Source organism: Phascolarctos cinereus, unplaced genomic scaffold (genome assembly GCF_003287225.1).
Source record: "Phascolarctos cinereus isolate Bilbo 61053 unplaced genomic scaffold, phaCin_HiC Scaffold_7;HRSCAF=346, whole genome shotgun sequence".
Taxonomy (NCBI): Eukaryota; Metazoa; Chordata; class Mammalia; order Diprotodontia; family Phascolarctidae; genus Phascolarctos; species Phascolarctos cinereus.
In genome coordinates, this window is record NW_027556180.1 from 152,756,540 (window position 1) to 152,776,395 (window position 19,856).

The 19,856-nt window shown below is 34.2% G+C and overlaps 1 protein-coding gene across 3 annotated transcripts in view; it reads left to right on the forward strand.

Annotated features, from left to right (window-relative positions):
• Positions 1–19,856, forward strand: part of PCCA (propionyl-CoA carboxylase subunit alpha) — a 484,900-nt gene that overhangs the window by 283,137 nt on the left and 181,907 nt on the right. For all 3 annotated transcript variants that reach the window (XM_020964021.2, XM_020964019.2, XM_078147299.1), the window contains one exon: positions 9,873–9,975. In XM_020964021.2, the coding sequence (XP_020819680.1) occupies positions 9,873–9,975 (103 nt within the window). The remainder of the gene's footprint in view (positions 1–9,872; positions 9,976–19,856) is intronic.

Below are 19,856 nucleotides of genomic sequence, written 5' to 3' on the forward strand. Positions count from 1 at the left end.
GAAACGTGAATCTCTTAAGTGAGTGTTTAATTTCCCCTGCTTTGAGAAAAACTGCTTGATATGAGCTTTCTTAGAACTTATCCTGTTTTACCTGGTTTGAAGAATGATCCTTCCTGTTATACTCTGATTTGGTTTTGGTTTAACTTTGCATCTGGTTTCAGGACCTGATCTAGTTGGGATGTCTTGTTTGAGGGGGTTTTGTCTTTTCTGTTTCATTTACCCAAGAATGGATAGCCTCTGTTTGGTACTGATTGAAGTTCATAAGCTTTTGAATTTTAAATTTTCTCCCCCTCCCTCCCACCTCCTTCCCTAAGATGGCGTGCAATCTGATATAGGCTCTACGTATACTTTCCTATTAAACACATTTTCACATTAGTCATGTTGTAAGGAAGAATTAGAACCAATAGGAGGAGGCACAAGAAAAAGGAAATAAAACAAAACAGAAGAAAAAAAAGAACAAATAGTATGCTTTGATATGCATTCAAACTCCATAGTTCTTTCTCTAGATGTGGATAGCATTTTCCATCATGAGACTGTTGGAGAGGTCTTAGATCCTTGCATTGCTACCTTCCTAGTTTTATTTGATGGCTGTGGCTATATTGTGTCCTCATATCACTGTCGCCCCTCAAGGTGTAAGACCTTCCTTGTTAGAATGAACTTGGAGGGAATGGGGATAGTGGACAGGCAGGAGGGGGACTTTAAAGCCCTCCTGTGAGAATAATACCAGCTTATCCCAGCACATTACAGTCCTAGGATTTGTTAGTTTTTAAAATGTGGTCTTTTTTTTTTAACAATAACTGGAATGGCTCTAGGAATTTTCTAAGCCTATATGTAAGTGTTCTTTAAAAGGAGGGAAAACACCAAACAAGGCAAAGTGAAAAAAACCCAACTACTTTTAAAGACCCCACAATGAAGAAAATTTTGAAAGCCTCTCAGAGTAAAATTGGAATGAATGCCAGAAAAAGTTGAAGTTTTAACTATTGTATATGTAATTAAATGATGGGCAGCTAGGTGGTACCATGGATGGCGCACTGGGCTTGGAGTCAGGAAGATCTGAGCTCCAGTCTGGCCTCAAACACTTTCTAGCTGTGTGACTCTAGGCAAGTCACTTAACCTCACTTTGCCTTAATTTCTCATCTTTAAAATGGGGACACACTGGAGAAAGAAATGGCAAACACTCCAATGTTTTTCGTAGGAAAACCCCATGGACAAAGTAGAGTCAGATATGACTGAATGACTGAAAAATAACAATAATTTGTAATTGAATGCTGGCAGATGTTAATTTTTTCCTCTTAATTTGTAATGTATTTGCCCTATGCTCTTTTTTGTTGCTGTTATCATTCTTGCTGAGGACTATAAGAGATAATTTTTATCTTCAGATAGTAAGATGACTTCTGAAATCAGAGTTGTCTTATATGCACAATGTCAGAGTTTGTAGATTTCACAATCTCACTGCTGTCGAGTGGCTCCCTATTACTTCCAGGATCACATATAAAATTCTCTGTTTACCTTTTAAAGCCCTTTATAACCTGATCTCTTCATGTCTCACCAGTCTTCTTACATTTTATTTTCTTCACTGTGATCCAGTGCCATCAGCCTCCTCCTTCTTCCTTACATATAGCACTTTGTAGAGAAATAGGTACTTTCAAAAAAGTTAGGGTTGGGGCAGTGAGGTGGCACAGTGGATAGAGCTCTGGCCTTGGAGTCAGAAGGATCTGAGTTCAAATACAGTCTCAGACACATGTCACTTACTAGCTGTGTGACCCTGGGCAAGTCGCTTAACCCCTATTGCCTCACCAGAAAAAAAAAAGTACCAAAAAGGTTAGGGTAAATGGGATCTTGGATTAGAAGGCACTAGTAGTTGGAGGGAAAGGGGAAGACCTCCAATTGAAATTGGCATTTGAATTGACTCTTGAATGAAGCTAAGGATTGTAAAATGCAGAAATCAGTAGGGCGAGCATTACATGCATAAAGGACAGCCAGTGAACAGGCATGGAAATGGGTGAAAGCACCATTTGCAAGTAGCAGCAAGTAGGCCAGTATGGCTGGACTGGAGAGTATGTGGAGGAGAATAATAAGTAAGAAGAGAAGAAGAGAACATGTTATGAATACCTTTAAATGTTAAATGAAGGAATTTTATTTAATCCTTGAGGTTATAAGGAGCCACTGGCATTTATTGAATAGAGTGGGACTGGGTTAACAGTATTAGTTCTATAGTTTGAGACAGTCTCTTTGGCAGCTGCGTGGAAGATGGATTAGAACAGAGGGATTTGAGGCAGGGAGACTAGTTAGAAGCTCATTGGTGATAATCTAGGTGATAGGGACTTAAGCTAGAGAGATGACCATGTGAGTGGAGAAAAGTGAGTGTATTTGAGAAATGTAGATATAGAAAAAAAAGATTTGGGAGCTGATTAGATATATGGAGTAAGTGAAAGGGACACTAAAGTTATTAAGTTGGTTGAGTAGGAGGTAACCAGAAAGTTTGGAATACAAGTGGGTTTGGGAGTAAAAATAAAAGTTCTGTTTAGAAAATGTTGAGTTTGGGATACTTAAGGGACATCCATTTTGTAATCTCCAGTATACAGTTGTTGATATTGGTCTGGGCCAATATCAGGGGAGAGATTTGAGGATAGATATTTGAATCTGGGAGGCATAATCTTGGAGAAACCAGGATCAGCATACTGAATATGCAGAAATAAATAAATAAATGCATATATATATATATGTATATATATATATATATATAAATAACACAAAAGAGATGCTAAATATGTACATGAATGTGTGGTAGATGTTATGCTGGGCAGACATATGTTTTAGAAGTAGTTCTGTGTATGATTAGTCTAGAGATGAAGTAAAGAAGTAATGGGAATTCCATGTAAAGAATAAGAAGCTAATCTTTTTCTAACTAATCAGGGCAGGCTTTTATGTAAGGCATGAATTTATGATTTAAATTGGTTTAAAATGGAAGGTGCCGTTTGACAGCTGCGCTGGTACAGTGTATGATACAGTAAAAATTCTTAAAAACCCTGTAAATTTACTTAATTTCAGCTAATTTTGGCTCTCTGTGGATGCCTGCTTTAACTTCTTTCTCAAAACCATTATTTAATTCAATAGGATGAATTGATGTGGAAGCATGAGCATAGTACACAGGAACTTTGTGTTTCTAGAATTCTAAGCTGCATATTGGCTTTGAATTTGAATATTGAGTTGTTAGTACAGAACTAAAGAAGCAAGAATTTGAAAGGATCTGAAGAACATTTCATTCATTCTTAAATAGTATAAAAGTCTTTTCTTCAGTATTTCTAAGAAAAAGTAATTCTGCCTTTTTGGAATGGCTAATGTGATGGGCAACTACCCGTGTTTTGAAGCAACTCATCCTATTGTTAGACATCTCTAATTATTAGGCAAGTCTTTCTTCTGCTAAGCTGAACTTTCTTCCATTCTCTCTAACTTGTTTTGATTTGAAAACTGGTGCTAGTTTTTAACCTTCTGAAATAGTAAATAAATAAATAAAGGGTGTGTGTTACCTCTTCCAAGTGACAGAATGTTAAATATTTGAAATTAATTGTTAGCTCTCTCTTCAGTTTTCTCTCTTCTAAGCAATACACATCTAGTTTCTTCAGCTGTTTTTGTATACAAAGATTTGCAGACTCTTCATCATTCTATTGTTTATATTTTAAATATGTCCTATATCTCGGTACTATACTAAGTAACCTACTTAATTTAATTTTGAACTTTTTCTAGCAACACAAATAGCACAAATAGCACAGATAGCAACACAAATTTCACAAAAGGCTATGAAACTTTAAATGTTTAGATTCAGTGTCAGCTCTATATTGAGACATAGCTCTTTGAATTGATAAACATAATTATACAATTCTGTTTGGATAGACTATTCCTAGAAAAAAGTTGTAAGGGCTAAGGTAGAAAGAAGATATACTTTTGACTTGTTGAAAATATATTTTAATATGTATGAATCTACTGTGATTTTTCACTATATAAGCATTACTATGCAAAGAGTTAAAAGATGGATACCTTTGCAAACATTTTTACTTTTTAAAAAACTTTTATTTAATATTCAATTTTTCCTCTGTTACGTGCAAGAACATTCTTCAACATTTGTCTTTAAAACCACGAGCTCCAAATTTTCTCCTTTCCTCTCCCTCTCTCCCCATTGAGAAGGCAAGCAATTGGACACAAGCTATATAATTATAGTCATGCAAAACTTCTCCATAATAGTCACGTAAAAGAAAACACAGACCCCCCCCAAAAAAACAAGAAGAACAAAGAAGGCAAAAAATGTATGCCTCAGTCTACATTCAGAGACCACTAGTTCCTTCTCTAGGAATGGATAGCCTCTTTCACCATAAGTCCATCAGAGTTGCCTTGGATCACTGCATTGCCGAAAATAGCCATTCACACCTGATCATCCCACAGCATTGCTGTTATTTTGTACACAATACATTTGATTTTGCATCAGCTCATGAAAGTCTCTCCAGGCTTTTCTGAAAGGATCTTGCTCATCATTTTCCAAAGCACAATCGTATTCCATCACAATCACATGCCACAACTTGTTCAGCAGTTCCCCAATTTATGGGCATTCCCTCAATTTCCAATTCTTTGCCAACACAGAAAGAGCTGCTATAAATATTTTTGTGCATATAGGTCCTTTTTTTTTTATTTCTTTTGAGATACAGGCCTAGTAGTGGTATTGCTAGGTCAAAGGATATACATGGTTTTATAGCCATTTGAGCACAGTTCCAAATTGTTCTACAGAATGGTTGAATCAGTTCACAACTCCACCAACAATGCATTAGAGCTCCAATTTCAATTCTAACTTTTTTTTTTTTGGCTAGGCAGTGGGGTTAAATGACTTGCCCAGGGTCACACAGCTAGTAAATGTCAAGCGTCTAAGGTCAGATTTGAACTCAGGACCTCCTGACTTCAAGGCTGGAGCTCTATCCACTGCACCACCTAGTTACTGCTCAGTTCTGATTTTTAAGGAATTATTTTCTTCAGTGACCTTTTTCATTTGGCCAATTCTACTTTTTTTTTTTTTTTTGTTTTTTGTTTTTAGGCAATTGGGGTTAAGTGACTTGCCCAGGGTCACACAGCTAGTAAGTGTCAAGTGTTTGGTCTGAGGCCGGATTTGAACTCAGTTCTCCTGACTTCAGGGCCGGTGCTCTATCCACTGCACCACCTAGCTGCCCCCCAATTCTGCTTTTAAGGAGTTTTTATCTTCAGTGAATTATTGTGCCTCTTTTTCCATTTGGCCAATTTTTATTTTTATTTTTTTCCAAGTCAGTGGGGTGAAGTGACTTGCCCAGGGTCATACAGCTAGTAAGTATCAAGTATCTAAGGCCGGATTTGAACTCAGATCTTGAATCCAGGTTTAGTGGTCTGTCTACTGTGCCATCTAGCTGCCCCCAATTCTGCTTTTTAAGGCAGTCTTCTCTCACTGTGCCTTTTACCATTTGACCTGCTCTGTTTTTTAAGATGTTATTTTCTTCAATACTTTTTTGTATCTCCTTTATCAAGCCATTGACTTGTTTTTCATGATTTTCTTTCAGCACTTTCATTTTTTTTCCCCAGGTTTTTGTCTACCTCTCTTACTTGGTTTTCAGAATCCTTTTTGAGTTCTTCCATGGTCTGAGACCAATTCATATTTTTTTTGGAAGCTTTAGAGATATGTGATTTTGTTGTCTTCTTCTGAGTGTGTGTTTTGGTCTTTGTTGTCACCATAACAACTTTCTATGGCCAGAATTTTTCTCTATTGCTTGCTCATATTCCCAGCCAATTACTTGACTTTTAATTTTTTCTTAAAGTAAGGCTCTGCTTCCAGGATGGAGGGCACACTGTCCCCAAGCTTCAGGGATTTTGTGCAGCTGTTTTTTCAGAGATACTTCTATGGTACCTGTAAGTTTTCAGTTTTTCCAAGGTGGTATGATTTAAGGACAAGTGTTTACTGCTATCCTAGCCTGTGCTCTGGTCTGTGAGTGACCACAAGCATTCTTTTCTGCCCTGGAATTGTGATGATGGTCCTCACTCCCCTGTGGCTGCAAGCTCTAGTGTGCTGGCACTCCTCCTTGGAGTGGGACTGCCATTCAGATCTGTGACCTGGATCTGAGTATGGCCAAAGCAACGGAGTCCTGCCTCAGTGATAGCAAAGAGACCCCTGTAATCTTCTGATCATCTGTGGGCTAAGAGCTCTGGAAGTAGCTGGTGCTGTTGCTGATTCAGTGGCTCCCAAAGCCTGCTCCTGGTTTGCTGAGGCCTGGAATGTGCTGGCACAGCTTGCAATGCACTGTCCTCCTCTCTCACCCTGGTACAACGGATCTTTCTTGCTGACCTTTTAAGTTGTCTTGGGCTGGAAAATTACGTCACTTCATCTTTTTGTGAGTTCTGCTGCTCTAGAATCTGCTTAGAGTTATTATTTAAAGGTATTTTGAGAGGTTTTTGGGGGAGTTCATGTGAGTCCCTGCCTTTACTCTGCCATCTTGCCCCCACCCAGTGGAAGCCCTTACTAAATCAAACAAGATACAGACTATCTGATAAATAAATTTAAATGAATAACCTTTTTGAATGTAATTAGTGGCTTCCTTTATGTTTGTTATAACATAACTTCTACTTGCTCTCCATTAAAAAACAAAAAAAGAAATCTCTATTGTAATTATTTTGTAAACATTGAACTCGAAAGATTTTTGGTTAAACAAACAAAACAAAGCAGGGCATTCATATCTACTCTAACTTTTGTTACTGTGTTGATTTATAGGCTATTTAGAACCATGAAAATGACATAAATTAGCTCTTAGCATCTTGTTAAAAAAAAACAGCATCCTTTTACGCAGTGCATTTTCATAAGTATTCTTAATTCACCTTTAGGACAATTCCATATGAAACTTCTAAAATGTAACACACATGCACACTTATTTCCATAAAATGTTAAGAATGAATAAGTTGGTATGTTTTATCTGTTTCAGAGGGACATTGTAAGTTATACATTATTTTGGGCAGAATGTAAATTTTTAATCAATATGCTACACTAGTTATCTGTAACATTTCAGAAATTGAGTGATAAAATCATACTCTTATTTTTCTAGGATATAAATAAGGTTGGAGGAAAAGGTGAGGACCGTTTAAAAGATCTACCTTCTCAAAAGTATCTCTACCACACATTCCAGGAATTAGAGATTCCTTTGGGATGCCAGCCTCTTCTTTAAACCCTTTGTGAATGTTAACATTTTGTTGTATTAAATTGAATCAAATGAAAATATTTATCGTCCTAAGTTTATTAATCATTCATATTTTGACTAAAGTAATTCATACTATTGAAATTCTTTTCCTCATAATAACTAAATATATTCTACTTCACAGAAAAGATAAGAACTTTGACTTTTTTTTAAAAGGGATTTTTCTGAGATAATTTTGTAGCATAGAACTCTATAAGCCACAGTACATGGTGTCGTACCAGGGCGTGGATAGCAATAAATAAGAGCTGTTTTGCAGTGACCAACTCTATTTAGATAGACAGTTTAATAGGTACCACTATTTGGGTGTATAGATTCTTTTTTTGTTTTCTTATTCTTGCAACCTACTTCTTGGCTAGAACAAACATATATAAAAAGACACTCCACCTCTTTTTCAGAGATGGGAGATTCACAAGTGTTGTACATTGCACATATTTTTACAAACTTTTTTTGATTTATTATTCACTTATTTTGATTTTTACCTTTTTCTTTTTTTTTTTCCTTTAAAAATATGTGTTAGGTGGGATGGCTTCCTAGGATGGAAAAGAAAATGGATACTGGGGAAAATTATGGTGGTTTAAAAAAACCCTCTAAGAATCTGTCAATATATGATTATATTTTTTTAAAAAAGTCTTTTGCAGTTGTTTGGGCAAAAGTTGATGAATATCTGTATCTGAATGGTGAATGTTTTTGGAGAGAAGGGGACATATATAGCATGTACAAAAAGTCTTAGTCCAGTTTTAAGCTTTATCAACTTCAAAAATATAAATGATACAGTCTTATAAGAAATAACAATTGAAAGGTTATTATTTAAAATTTTTGAATGTTGGCATTTCTGGTTATAACTCAGCCTAAGTTTCTTTTGCTATATGTACATTGTTCTGGTTTATTTTTAGCTTACAAAAAAACTTTCATCAGCTTCTATTCAGTAACTGAATCATTTCATTTGTAATTTTAGCTTTAAGATCATCCAAAGAATGAAGCTTTGATGTTTACACAACAATTTTGACATAACCAAAATAATAAAATAGTCTAATGGAAATAGATTGGTGACAGAGGTTGCTAAGCAAGAAGACCTCATCTACTGATCTACCAGTCTGAGAAAGTGAACTTGACAGTAATAATAAAGTTTGAAATAGGAGCATCTTAACAGGGTAAAGATGATGAGTTCTGTTTTAGACATGTTTGAGTTTGAGATACCAATTAGATATCTAATTTGAGATCAAAATATGTTCATGTATATACATATATGATATTCATTTATATTTGTAAAGCAACTGTATCTATATGATAATTCAGCCCTTAAGGGTTAATGTGATCACCAACCAAACAATTACATAAAGAGAAGAGTTGAGACCCTAGGAGACACCTTTGAGGAAATGTCTGTATTTAGGAATTAAGACAAGAAGAAGAGAATCAAGTATCATTAAGCCAAGGGAAAAGAGAACATCAAGAAATAGGATGAGGTAGCTCAAAAATAATGGGGATATCACCAAGGAATTATATTTGACCATTATATTTGATAACTTGATGGTCATTAGTATTCTTTCAAAAAAGTTTCATTAGTTTGACGGAGAGGGAAACCAAATTGCAAAGAATTGAGAAAGGAATGGATGGTGATGAAATAAAGTTTATAATTGTACTTTTTTTTTTTTTAGCCATTGAATGGTGACATTTGAGATTTGAAATAGGATCGTTCTCCAAGAAGATAAGAGGAAGGATTTTTTTTTAATAGGGAATGGTGGAGAGTAAAAGGCAGGACGGATAGAGCACTGGACCTGAAGTCAGGAAAATATGAGTTTAAATCCAGCTTCAGACACTTAGTAATGTAACACTGGGCAAATCCCTTAATATGTATCTGCTTCAGTTTCTTCACCTATAAAATGGCAGTAATAGTAGAGCCTACCTCTCAGAGTGGTTGGGAGTATCAAATGAGATAATCCTTTAAAGTGCTTCCCAAAACTCATTGTACTATATAAATATTGCTGTCATCGAACATTATCATCATCAAGATCATCATCATCATTAAAAATGTAAGAGAAGTAGGTATAGATAGATACTTAGGCCTTGTTTGGTTAAGGCACTGCAGTAGTTGGGATAGTATAGCATATCACATAAAGCATAGTTAGAGAGTGGTTAACGTTGGAAAGGATGAACATTACCTGAAACAAGTGGGAAGGAGCTAATTGGTAAAGTTTTAGTATAAGGAAGATTTGAATTTAGTGTGTTTTTGTGATAAAGTCTCAACTTCCTTGGTATAGTAGAAAGTAAGGATGATTTCTTTAGAGAGTTGTGGACATGGTGAGGTTTGCACACTATAAAAGAAAAGAACAGGCTGAAACAATTTCTCTCAGGAATATATCAGGGACTTCTTAAATTTTTTACTGTATTATAACAATCATGATATTTTAATGTGATATTATTTAATAGTTGTTTAATGTTTGTTATCTTTCCACTAATTATAAAATTTTATGGACAGGAAACATGTCTTATTGAACTCTTTAAATTACCTAGCACAATGTTAGCATAGCAAATGCTTATTTAAATAATACTTTTATATGACAATTACATGTTTGCATAAATATTTAAATTATTCTTCTTCCTTTTATTTTTTATTTCCAGGTCATAAATTAACTAAGACAGAAAAACAACAATTAATGGCTATAGCATCTTCTTTGTATGTGTCTTTCCAGTTAAGAGCACAGTGTTTTGAGGAAAATTCAAGGTAGGTTATTTTCAGAAACTCAAATACACTGAAAAATAGGATGATAATTTCTGCCATGTAGCTATGTATCTTCTACAAAATTCCTATTTCAGAGCCTTTTCCTGGCATGATGTTAACCCTTGAATTTTCAAAAGATGTGCAGTGAAGAATATCAGCCCTAGTGAATTCCTGTAAAGGGGAGCCCAATCCCTGGAATTTGAGCGCTCTTTCCAACAATCCTTTATGAAGTACCTGCTGCGTTTTAGGAACTGGGAAGTTTAGAACAGAAGATAAACATTCCCTGCCCCTAAACAACTAACATTCTATCAAGGGTGAAGGTATGCACACATACAGAACAAATATTCAGTAACCTTGAGGTGAGGAGAAGGGAGTAGGAGGTGAAAGAACCAGGAATTGCCTCATGTAGCAAGTGGTACTAGAATCTTGAAGTGAACTAGTGACTCTAGGAAGTAGAAAGAAAAAGAGAGAGAGAATGCAATTCAGGCCTGCCATCAAAAATGCTTAGAAAGGAGTGGTGGGATTTTGTGTGGAGAACATCAAGGGGCCATAAGAGGCAGCAGGAGAGGGGCATATGTGATAAGGCTGGAAAGATGGGGCTCAGGTTATGAAGAGCTTTTGGTCTCTCTCCAGTCAACATTTTAGAACAATTGAGTAATAAAGTAATTATCACATTAACTTCTAGATCACTCCTCTTACTTATAGAATAAACAAAGGGTGATTAATTTCCTAATTCTTTTGCTGTATTGAAGAATGAGTCCTGTTAACTGTTCCCTGTATGTGAATGGTAGAGACAATGCTTAGCATATTACCTGGCATATAGTAAGCCTTTAATAAATAATGATTGACTGAACCATTCTAGGCAAGAATTAATTTTGGTTATCATCCGTAATCCATTTCCCTAAGAAACTTCTCAAGTTTTTTTCTATCTACTTTCCTAACAGGAAAGTTCTAGAATGGATTTAGGCCAGAGAAATATTATTTCCTAATATTCCTAGGGAAAATATAAATGAGATTTTAAATATGGTTCCATAGCATAGATAAGTTTTTGGAATTTTCAGATGTACAGTTTTTTGCGTTAGCTATCATGTTAGCTAACAGTCATGATTCATAAAGATCTAAATATTTAGAAGGGTGGGCTAAATTGGACACGTTTTATAGGTGTATATGTAAAGTGCTATACTTGGGTTCCGAAAATCAGTTTCTGAAAAATAGGCTAGGTGAGAGTTTTATATGGCTAAACTATAATTCCTGTATCTAAGAGTTATCTTAGACTTCAGATTCATTGTGGGTGAGCAGTGTGATATACCTATCAAAAAAGACATCACTTTCTTGATCTGCATTAAGAGACATATAGCATTCAGAAGGAAGGACATGAGAAACAATCAATCAGCCATTTGGGTAAGAAGCATTTAACTACCTCCTGTATGCTAGGCATTGTGTCCTTAGGTACTAAGGATACAAATACAAAAGTAAGATTGTCCCTCCCCTTTTGGAGTTTATGTTCTATTAGATAGATACAACATATTTGAGAGAAAGGAAGGATGTTTTTATTTGAGTATTCACAGTTATTGTAAGTGAAATCATAGAACATTAGATTGTCATATATTTTCCAGGCACTGATAATAGCAGTAGTTGTACTGATTTGAATATTGTTTCCCAGGCAAGAGGTGTAGGTGTAGGTGTTGGGTATCTTGACACTGTAAGAGTAGGTGGCAAAGTACCATTACTTAATAGGTCCTGATGTGATGGTAGATAGGTAAGTGACCTTGATGAAGCAAAGTTTGGTCAGAGCCATCTGGAGTATTGTGTTCATTTCAAGTAGGCAGCCCATTTTATGAAACACATTGAAAAAGTAGACACTCTCCAAAATGTGGTATACAGCATGATGAGAGTCCTAAAGATCATACAAGAAATCATTGGAAGGAACTTGAGATGGTTATCTTGAATGAAAGAAGACAGGAGGGGGAGACGGGTGTGAGAGCCATCAAGTATTTGGAGACCCAACATATGGAGGAAGGAATAGATTTGTTCAATGAGGACAGAACAAAGAATAGTGAATAGAAATTGCAGAGAGGTAGATTTAGATTTGACTCAAAAGGGTAAATTTTGTAACAGTTAGAACTGTTCAAAAATGGAATGGGGTGCCTTGGGAGGTATTGTGTTCCCTCTCATCAGAGAACTTCAAGCAAAGCCAGGAATTATTGGGAATATTTTAGCGATTCTTTTTCAAATACTCTTTAGATGATTGTTCTCTAACTTTGTAATTCTGTTACTTAGCTAAACATTAAGTAAGTGGTTTCTGCATTTATGATATAACCCTTCTTGTTTTTAATAGGATCATAGATTTAGGATTGTCAGGGACCTTTGAGGTCATCTAGTTCAATTTTCCTCACCTCTCATTTTATGCATGCAGAAACTGAAGCACACACACAGCACATGATTCTCCCTTGGTGACAGAGGTAGTAATTTCAGAGCTGGGATTTGATTCTAAATCCTTTGACCAAAATCCAGTGTTTTTTCTATTCTACATGACATTCCCTGTTATCCTTTGGAAATTTGCAATTTAAAAACCTAATAAACAGACCAACAAATTTTTAAAAAATATTATGTGTTATGGTTTGGTAGGTCAAGGTGCTTTTGTGGTAGAATACGTGAAAACTGAGTCAATGAAGAACAGAATATAGATAGCTTGCATATAGATTGGAGTAGAATAGTGGAAGGGAACACGAAGGGGAAAGGACATCTGAATTTGGATCTTTTTAGCTGGACTTGTGCCTAGAGTCAGTTATAGAAAAGTCATTCCGAAATATGGATCCTTAGAGCCCATTCTGTGTTAATTTTTGGGAGAGTGGGTTCAAGGGCCAAGCAGAAACAGGCTTGAAGGAAAAGAGGAATTTCAATAGGTGAAGAAAGAAATGGTTTGGATCCATTACATGCATGATTGAAGGAATAGAGGTAGGAAGGGACAGCATGAAATTTGTGAGCCAGTTAGCAATATAATAATTTAGTTATGATAGAGAAAATATTGGTACATATTTCCTCCAGGAAGTGGCTGTGGGTGATTGACGATTGTTTTATTGTTCTGGGTTAGCTTATTTTACACTGAAATCTCCCTGTTTATTCAGTAGTCTAGTTTATTGTGAAATTTGTGCCACCCACAGCTGCATAGCAGATTTACAGCATCTAGTAAAATCCTGAGGCCTTCTTAACAAAGTATGATCTTGTTTCAAGTGGAAACATATTTGGCTAAAGTGAATCCAGCTTATTTTATGCTTGTTTGATGTAGAGACCTCTGAGACCAAAGCCAGTGTAGTGCAGTTGAATTTTCACATTTTGGCTTCAGTCTTGTTTTCATTATTGGCTTGGGAATGGATTATGAGAGTGACTCTCCAGGTGTGGCTACGTCTTGCTATCTCATGGGTGTACTAATGTGATGTTTATAATTCTATGCCCAATTGCCTGCAGCACTTCCCATGTGTTGCTTGTCTTGGCTCCTAAGCATATTTTCCTAATTTCTGTATGGGTTTTACTCTTAAATCATTTATGACTTGGAAAAACCCAGAGATATGAAATGTCCAAAGTACCTGCTTAGTAAAAGAATGGAAATATACTTTTGGGGAAAAAAAAAAAAGGAAACATACTGCTAGAAACAATTTTTTCTGTGGTATCAAAAATTTATAATTAATGTTTAGCTGCATCTAAAATAATTATAATAATGCACATTGACATATTCTTTCTAAGTTATTGCAGATATAATTTCCTCATTGAAAATGAACCTGTGCTTAATTTGATAGCGTGCTGTACTTAAAATCAAGAAGAAAAAGAGGTGATGTGGTATAGTGGGAATAGTGATGGATCCAGAGAATCTAGGTTCAAATGTAGTTCTACCATTTACTCCTATTTGACCTTGAGCCAAGTCCTTTAAGTTCTGTGTACCTCCCTCCTCATCTGTAAAATGAAGGGGTTGGACTAGATGATCTGTAAAAGCTCTTTAACCTGTAAGTCTAAGATGCTAAATCATGCCTCTAACACATAGTATCTAACTGTGGACAAGTCATTTAACCTCTCCAGGTTTCACTTTTATTTATTATTTATTATACCTGTAGTACTAACCTCACACTATTGTCATGAAACTCATGAGAAAATATATTTAAAACTTTTTTCCAGACTCTGAAATGCTATATAAATGTCAATTATTATATTGTTATTGTTGTAAAAATAAATTTTTTATTGGTAGAAAGTTTTTGTGATTAAAATATGTTGAATATTAGCTTCATTATTCTGAGATTAGAAGATTTCTTCATAGTATTTAAATATTCTTTTTTATCTACATAAGACATTTTAAATATTGTCAGCACTTATCTACACTCCTTAAAATAGGAATTTTAGGAAAATAAATGTTAATAGTTTGTTTTTTTAATCCGTACACTTACATTTCTCCCTTATCTGTAAAATGGAGTCTATTTCTGATGGTTTGAGAAGATAGTATTTATATAGTATGTATCTTGGGAGGTTTTTCCTATATTAATATTGTCAAAGCTATGAAATGATGTTACAACATGATTTTGTGTATGTGTATACACACACACACACACACACACACACACACCTTTGTATGTATATATTAAATATATAGTATATATATATTTTATATGTATATGTTTTATATGGGCATCTATTAATATGCATATTATATATAAAGAAATTTCTGTAATAAATACAAATAAAAAATAGAAGCATAAAATCAAGAAGAGAGAGTAGTATTCTATGTGAATGTTATCTTTAAATATGGCAGGTAATGCCAAATAGTGTTCTCCAAACTCTTTTGACAAGAACAGAAATAATGCCTTATCAATATCTTGTAGCTTCTTAAGATTCATACAGAAATGATTGATATGTAAAAAGTCACAAAGGCAATAGGCATTCTATACAGCATAAACTTGCATTAATCCAGTGTCTTCTGAATAGCCTTTCTAGGACATATTAATCTAGAAACACTATAATAACTACCATGAAAAGGGAAGATGGCTCTACTTTCTCCAAAGAGATCACCTTTAATACACTTTTTAAATACTTGTTTTATCATAATAGGTCGGACTTTGATATACATTTAGAATTGACAGAATTTCGAACTAGCGTTGAAGTCATAACAGAGAAGGGTAGTTAAGGCCTCATAGCTGGTTTACGTTTGCAAAAATTTCTAAGCAAGGAAGAAGGGTAAAATTGATTTGACACTAGTTAGTGTAGATAAAGGATTTTCTTTAGGGCCTAGTGAGCTAAAGAAATTCTTTAAGATGTATACCCTTTTTGGGAAGCAAGGTGGCAAATCTGATATTCGGGGAAAAAAATTTTTTTTTCACTACTGTAGGAGCTACTCTACACTCACTTTGGCCTTCAATGTGAATGATAAACAAATACCCTTTTTTCATATCAGTTGGCCCCTTGACTTGTGAGACTTTGTAACTATATAGAGTAAGGCAATCAAATTGGTTTTTAGTCCTGGCCACTGCAAGCTTGTCTTTTCATGTAATTTTCTAGTCTGGCATTGACATTTGGAAATAATTATTTAAATATAAGAACAATAACTTCCAATGATTAGAGGTGTGTCCATGATCTTTTATGAAGCAGGGGAGATATATCCTCAATCTACTAGCCATCACAAAGGATGGCCCTCTGGGTAGGAGATAGGTTTTGAAATGAAGGTGATGTAAAAAGAAAAGATTGCTGTAACAGTTTTAAATACTGCTGTGAATAGTTTAACGAGAGTGTTTTAGAATTATGTTCACTTTTCAATTCAGTAATCCTCTGTAGAATGCCTAGTCTATACTGGGCACTATGCTAAGTGCTACTTATGCTAAAACAAACAAAAAACCCTGCCAATCTCTATCCTAAAGGAATTGATTATCTATTGGGAGATGCAGTATGTATGTATATACAGGTGGTACAAAATTTTGACTTACAATGTTCTTCAGGTCAAGATTACTTTTCTTAGTTCTTGCATGATAATCTGAGAAGGGGTAACATCCAGATAGGCAGAGGAAGAAATTAACTGTGAGGCTATATTGCTGTGACTGTTTACTAATTAGCTTGATTTATCTGTCTATGTCATTATTTAAATAATTTGTCAAAGCCATTATATTGTATATTTTGAATTCTCTACCATCTTGGGCAGTAATTCTCAAAAATTTTTAAGTTATTTGAATTCTCCTATAGTTCTTTCTCAGTTTCTATTATATGACATTTGCTTATTTTTTTAAAATGAAAATTATTTTGAGATGGTCAGAAAGGATCAACATACCCTGAGATAATTAGAAATATTCTGGTCCATAACAAAATTAGAATTGAAATCACTGATATAGAAACTCAATCTAAAATAGGAATGATATATAGTTATAATGTACATGAAACAAATACATTAATTTTGCCTAATCAAAATAATATTTCCATTTTCAGTATTGTAAGTGAGAGAGTTATGGCTCTTTTTGTTAGGAGAAATCACTGTATTTCCAGTTATTTAAAAAAAAACATTTTTGGGAGTGATGATAAATATCAACAAATTTAAACTTTTACATCTTTTCCTGAAAGTGACTTATTGTAGTCACCAGAACATTGTAGCGTTATTCTTATGTTTACTTTAAAGAAATTTATTTTTTAATCACAACTAATTACTATTACATGTCTTTAAGATTCCTTTTAGTTTTAATGTTCTGTAATCTATTCTCTGATGATATGATGATGGTATATAACATGTTTGGTACTTAATGATGTACCACCTTACATTGTTATTTAACTTTAAATGTATATATACTTTGTTTTCTGAAGCGTCTTGGAAAGTGATAATATTTGTAAAGCACTTAGCACAGAGCCTGCAACATATTAGGCATTTAATAAATATCCCTTCCTTCCCTTCTTCACCCTCAGGGTAGATAACATGTCTTCTGTTTCCCAAAGTACTTAGCAAAATGTTTTCCATGTAGTAGGCATTTCAAAGTTATATCTTGAATAAGTAAATTGAATGCAACCCTTTCCTTAAGAAATTCATAAAACAAAACCTTTAAAGTTGTTTTAAACACACACATAGCTTAATATTGATATCTCCCTAAACACAGCTATACTCCTTTTTTATTTTACTCTTTGTTTTGGGGGTAATAATTTAATCACTTTATATTTGTTCCCATTGATTCTTTGTGCTGATTTTAGAACTTTTTAATGCTCTGTTAAAAAAAATCTCTATAATTAATTTTGCGGTTGTGGTGGTGGTGGTGGTGGTGGTGGTGGTGTGTGTGTGTGTACATGTAACATCTCTATATGTCTTGTTAAATACTTTAAAATTTAACATTAACTCCTAAAATATTCTTATTTATTCATTTCATTCTGTTTTCTTATCCTTAAAATTAGAGAGTATGACAATATATCCTTGAGTGTTTCTTTTGGCTCTATAAATCTTTGACTCCAAAGCTGGACAATATTTTTTTTCTTTCTTTAGAAAGTTAAATATTTTGTTTTCACATCATCTTCATTTTTGAATATGTCCTTTGTCCCTTGTTCCACAGAGAAAGAAACAAAATATAGTTCCATAAAATGATCCAGCTTATCCTACGGTGCCTGATAGCAGTATGCGTATGTAGTATTCTGTTCCAATAGACCTTCACTTCTCCATTGAAAGGAGTCAGTTTCATTTTCTAATTTTTTTTTGTTAAAGGCCAAACCTGATCATTACAATTCAACAGCATTCAGTTTCCTTAAAATTTTTTCTTTCTATTTACATTGTTATAATGATTGTTTACATTATAGGATGAAGGGATAAAAGATTTAGGGCTGGAAAAAAACTTGAGGCTTTTTTTTTAGTTAACTCTCCTTGTTTTATAGTTGGGGAAAGTGGCTTAGAGGAGAAGTGACTTTTCCAAAGCCTGTTCACAGTCCATGGTAAAGTCCATATTTGACCCATATCTTCTACTCAATATCCAACATTTTTTCCACTGCTTCACATTTCTTTATTTCATGTAAATTTCCCCATTCTCTGTGGTCTTCGTATTTGTTGTTTCTTGAGTTTCAGTGATATTCCATTACAGTCGTGTACCATAGGTGTTTTTGCTTTTGTTTTTGTGTTTTTGTTTTTAAGCCTTTCCTCAATAGACCTCTGTTTTAGATCAATTTTTTTTTTTGGTACAAAATTGCTGCCATAAATATTTTAGTGTACATAGAACATTCTTTCCAGTTTTTACATCCTTAATGTATATACCTAGGATTAGGCTTCCAGATTAAAAGGTATGGACATTTTAATCACTCTCTTTGCTAACTAATCACAAATTGCTTTCTAGAATCTAGAACTCACAAACTTACCAAAAGTTTATTAGTTTGCCTGTATCTCCATAGCTTCTCACTTTAACTGTTCCCATCCTTTGTTATGTTTGCTTGTTTGTTCATCGCCAGTGAACATCGTTGTCAATGTGAGTTTGTTGGAATTATTTTGATTTACATTTCTCTTATTATTAGGCATTTTGAACAGTTTTTATCATGTTGTTAGTGGTTTGCAGTTGCTTTAAGAAGTTTGTTTATATTCTTTGACCACTAATGCTTTGTGAAATGACATTTGTTCTTATATATTCATCTTTCTTTTATATCTAAATATCAGATCCTTATCAAAGATATTTGCTTGATAGGAAGATTTTTCCCAATCAGCACATTCTGTTTTTATCATTGTTACATTTAATTTGTTTGTACAAAAGCTTTTCAGTTTCATATAATCTCAACAATCTGTTTTATCTTTTGTGGTTGCCTTTATCTCTTGTTTGGTTAAAATTTAAATAAAATTAAATTTTTTTTAGTAAAAAAAATTCTTTATGAGACTAATCTGATTCTCTTCTAATTTTTTTATGGTGTGGACTTTGATATTCATGTTGGGTAGCTGAATACTATTCTTTCAAATACCCAGTACTCGCTCATTTAATAGTAAAAACTTATTCATATAGTGCCATGTATACATTTTCTCATTTGAGTCCATGAGAAACAACACTCTGAAGGTGGTGGTACTTGCAGATATTATTATCATCTCCATTCTACAGTTGAGGAAATTGAAACTCAAAGTGTGTAAGTGACTTAGCCCGTGGTCACACAGTTAAAGAATATCAGAAGTAAGATTTGCATCCAAATTTTCCTGATCCGAAGTATAGCTTTCTCTCCTCTACTCCATATCATCTCTCTTTTTGACTCAGTACTTAAGCCTAAGCTGAAACAAAACTTTGTTTTGGAAAACATGAGGTTTTATAGTGGTAGGCATGCCAAACTACAGATTTTATGAAAAGAGTGATCTGGTTTCCTCCATTTTCTCCTCCTTATCTTTATGGTCCCTACCTTTCACTCCCTATTTCTCTTTTAATTGTCTCACAGAATATAAATACAAAGCAAAGTTAAATCTCTAAACAATCAAATGATAATAGTGGCTTTGCCTTTAAAAACAACAAAGATTAACAATAACAAAAGGCCAAACTTGGAGTTAGGAATACTGTAGTTCAAACTCACATTTGACATTTACTGGCTGTGTGATCTTATTTAAGCTGCTTAGCTTTGCTGTTGTTCATCTATGAGATGAGGATAATAATACCTCATGTGTCAGCCTTACAGAGTTGCTGTGAAGATTAAATGAGGGCAGTTTATAAAAAGTACTTTAAAAATCTTTTAGCTAGCATATAAATGCCAGCTATTACCATCGACATCATCATTATTATTATTTATTGGGAAGTATTGTGGTTTTAAGAGTTCAAAGGACCCACTTAGCAAATGTTGCTTTCTGTGACCATTCAGGAAAGCATGTCAAATGCCATACTACATAGAGAACCAATATATAACCCTTCAATGTTATGTAAATAAAAAGAGGAAGG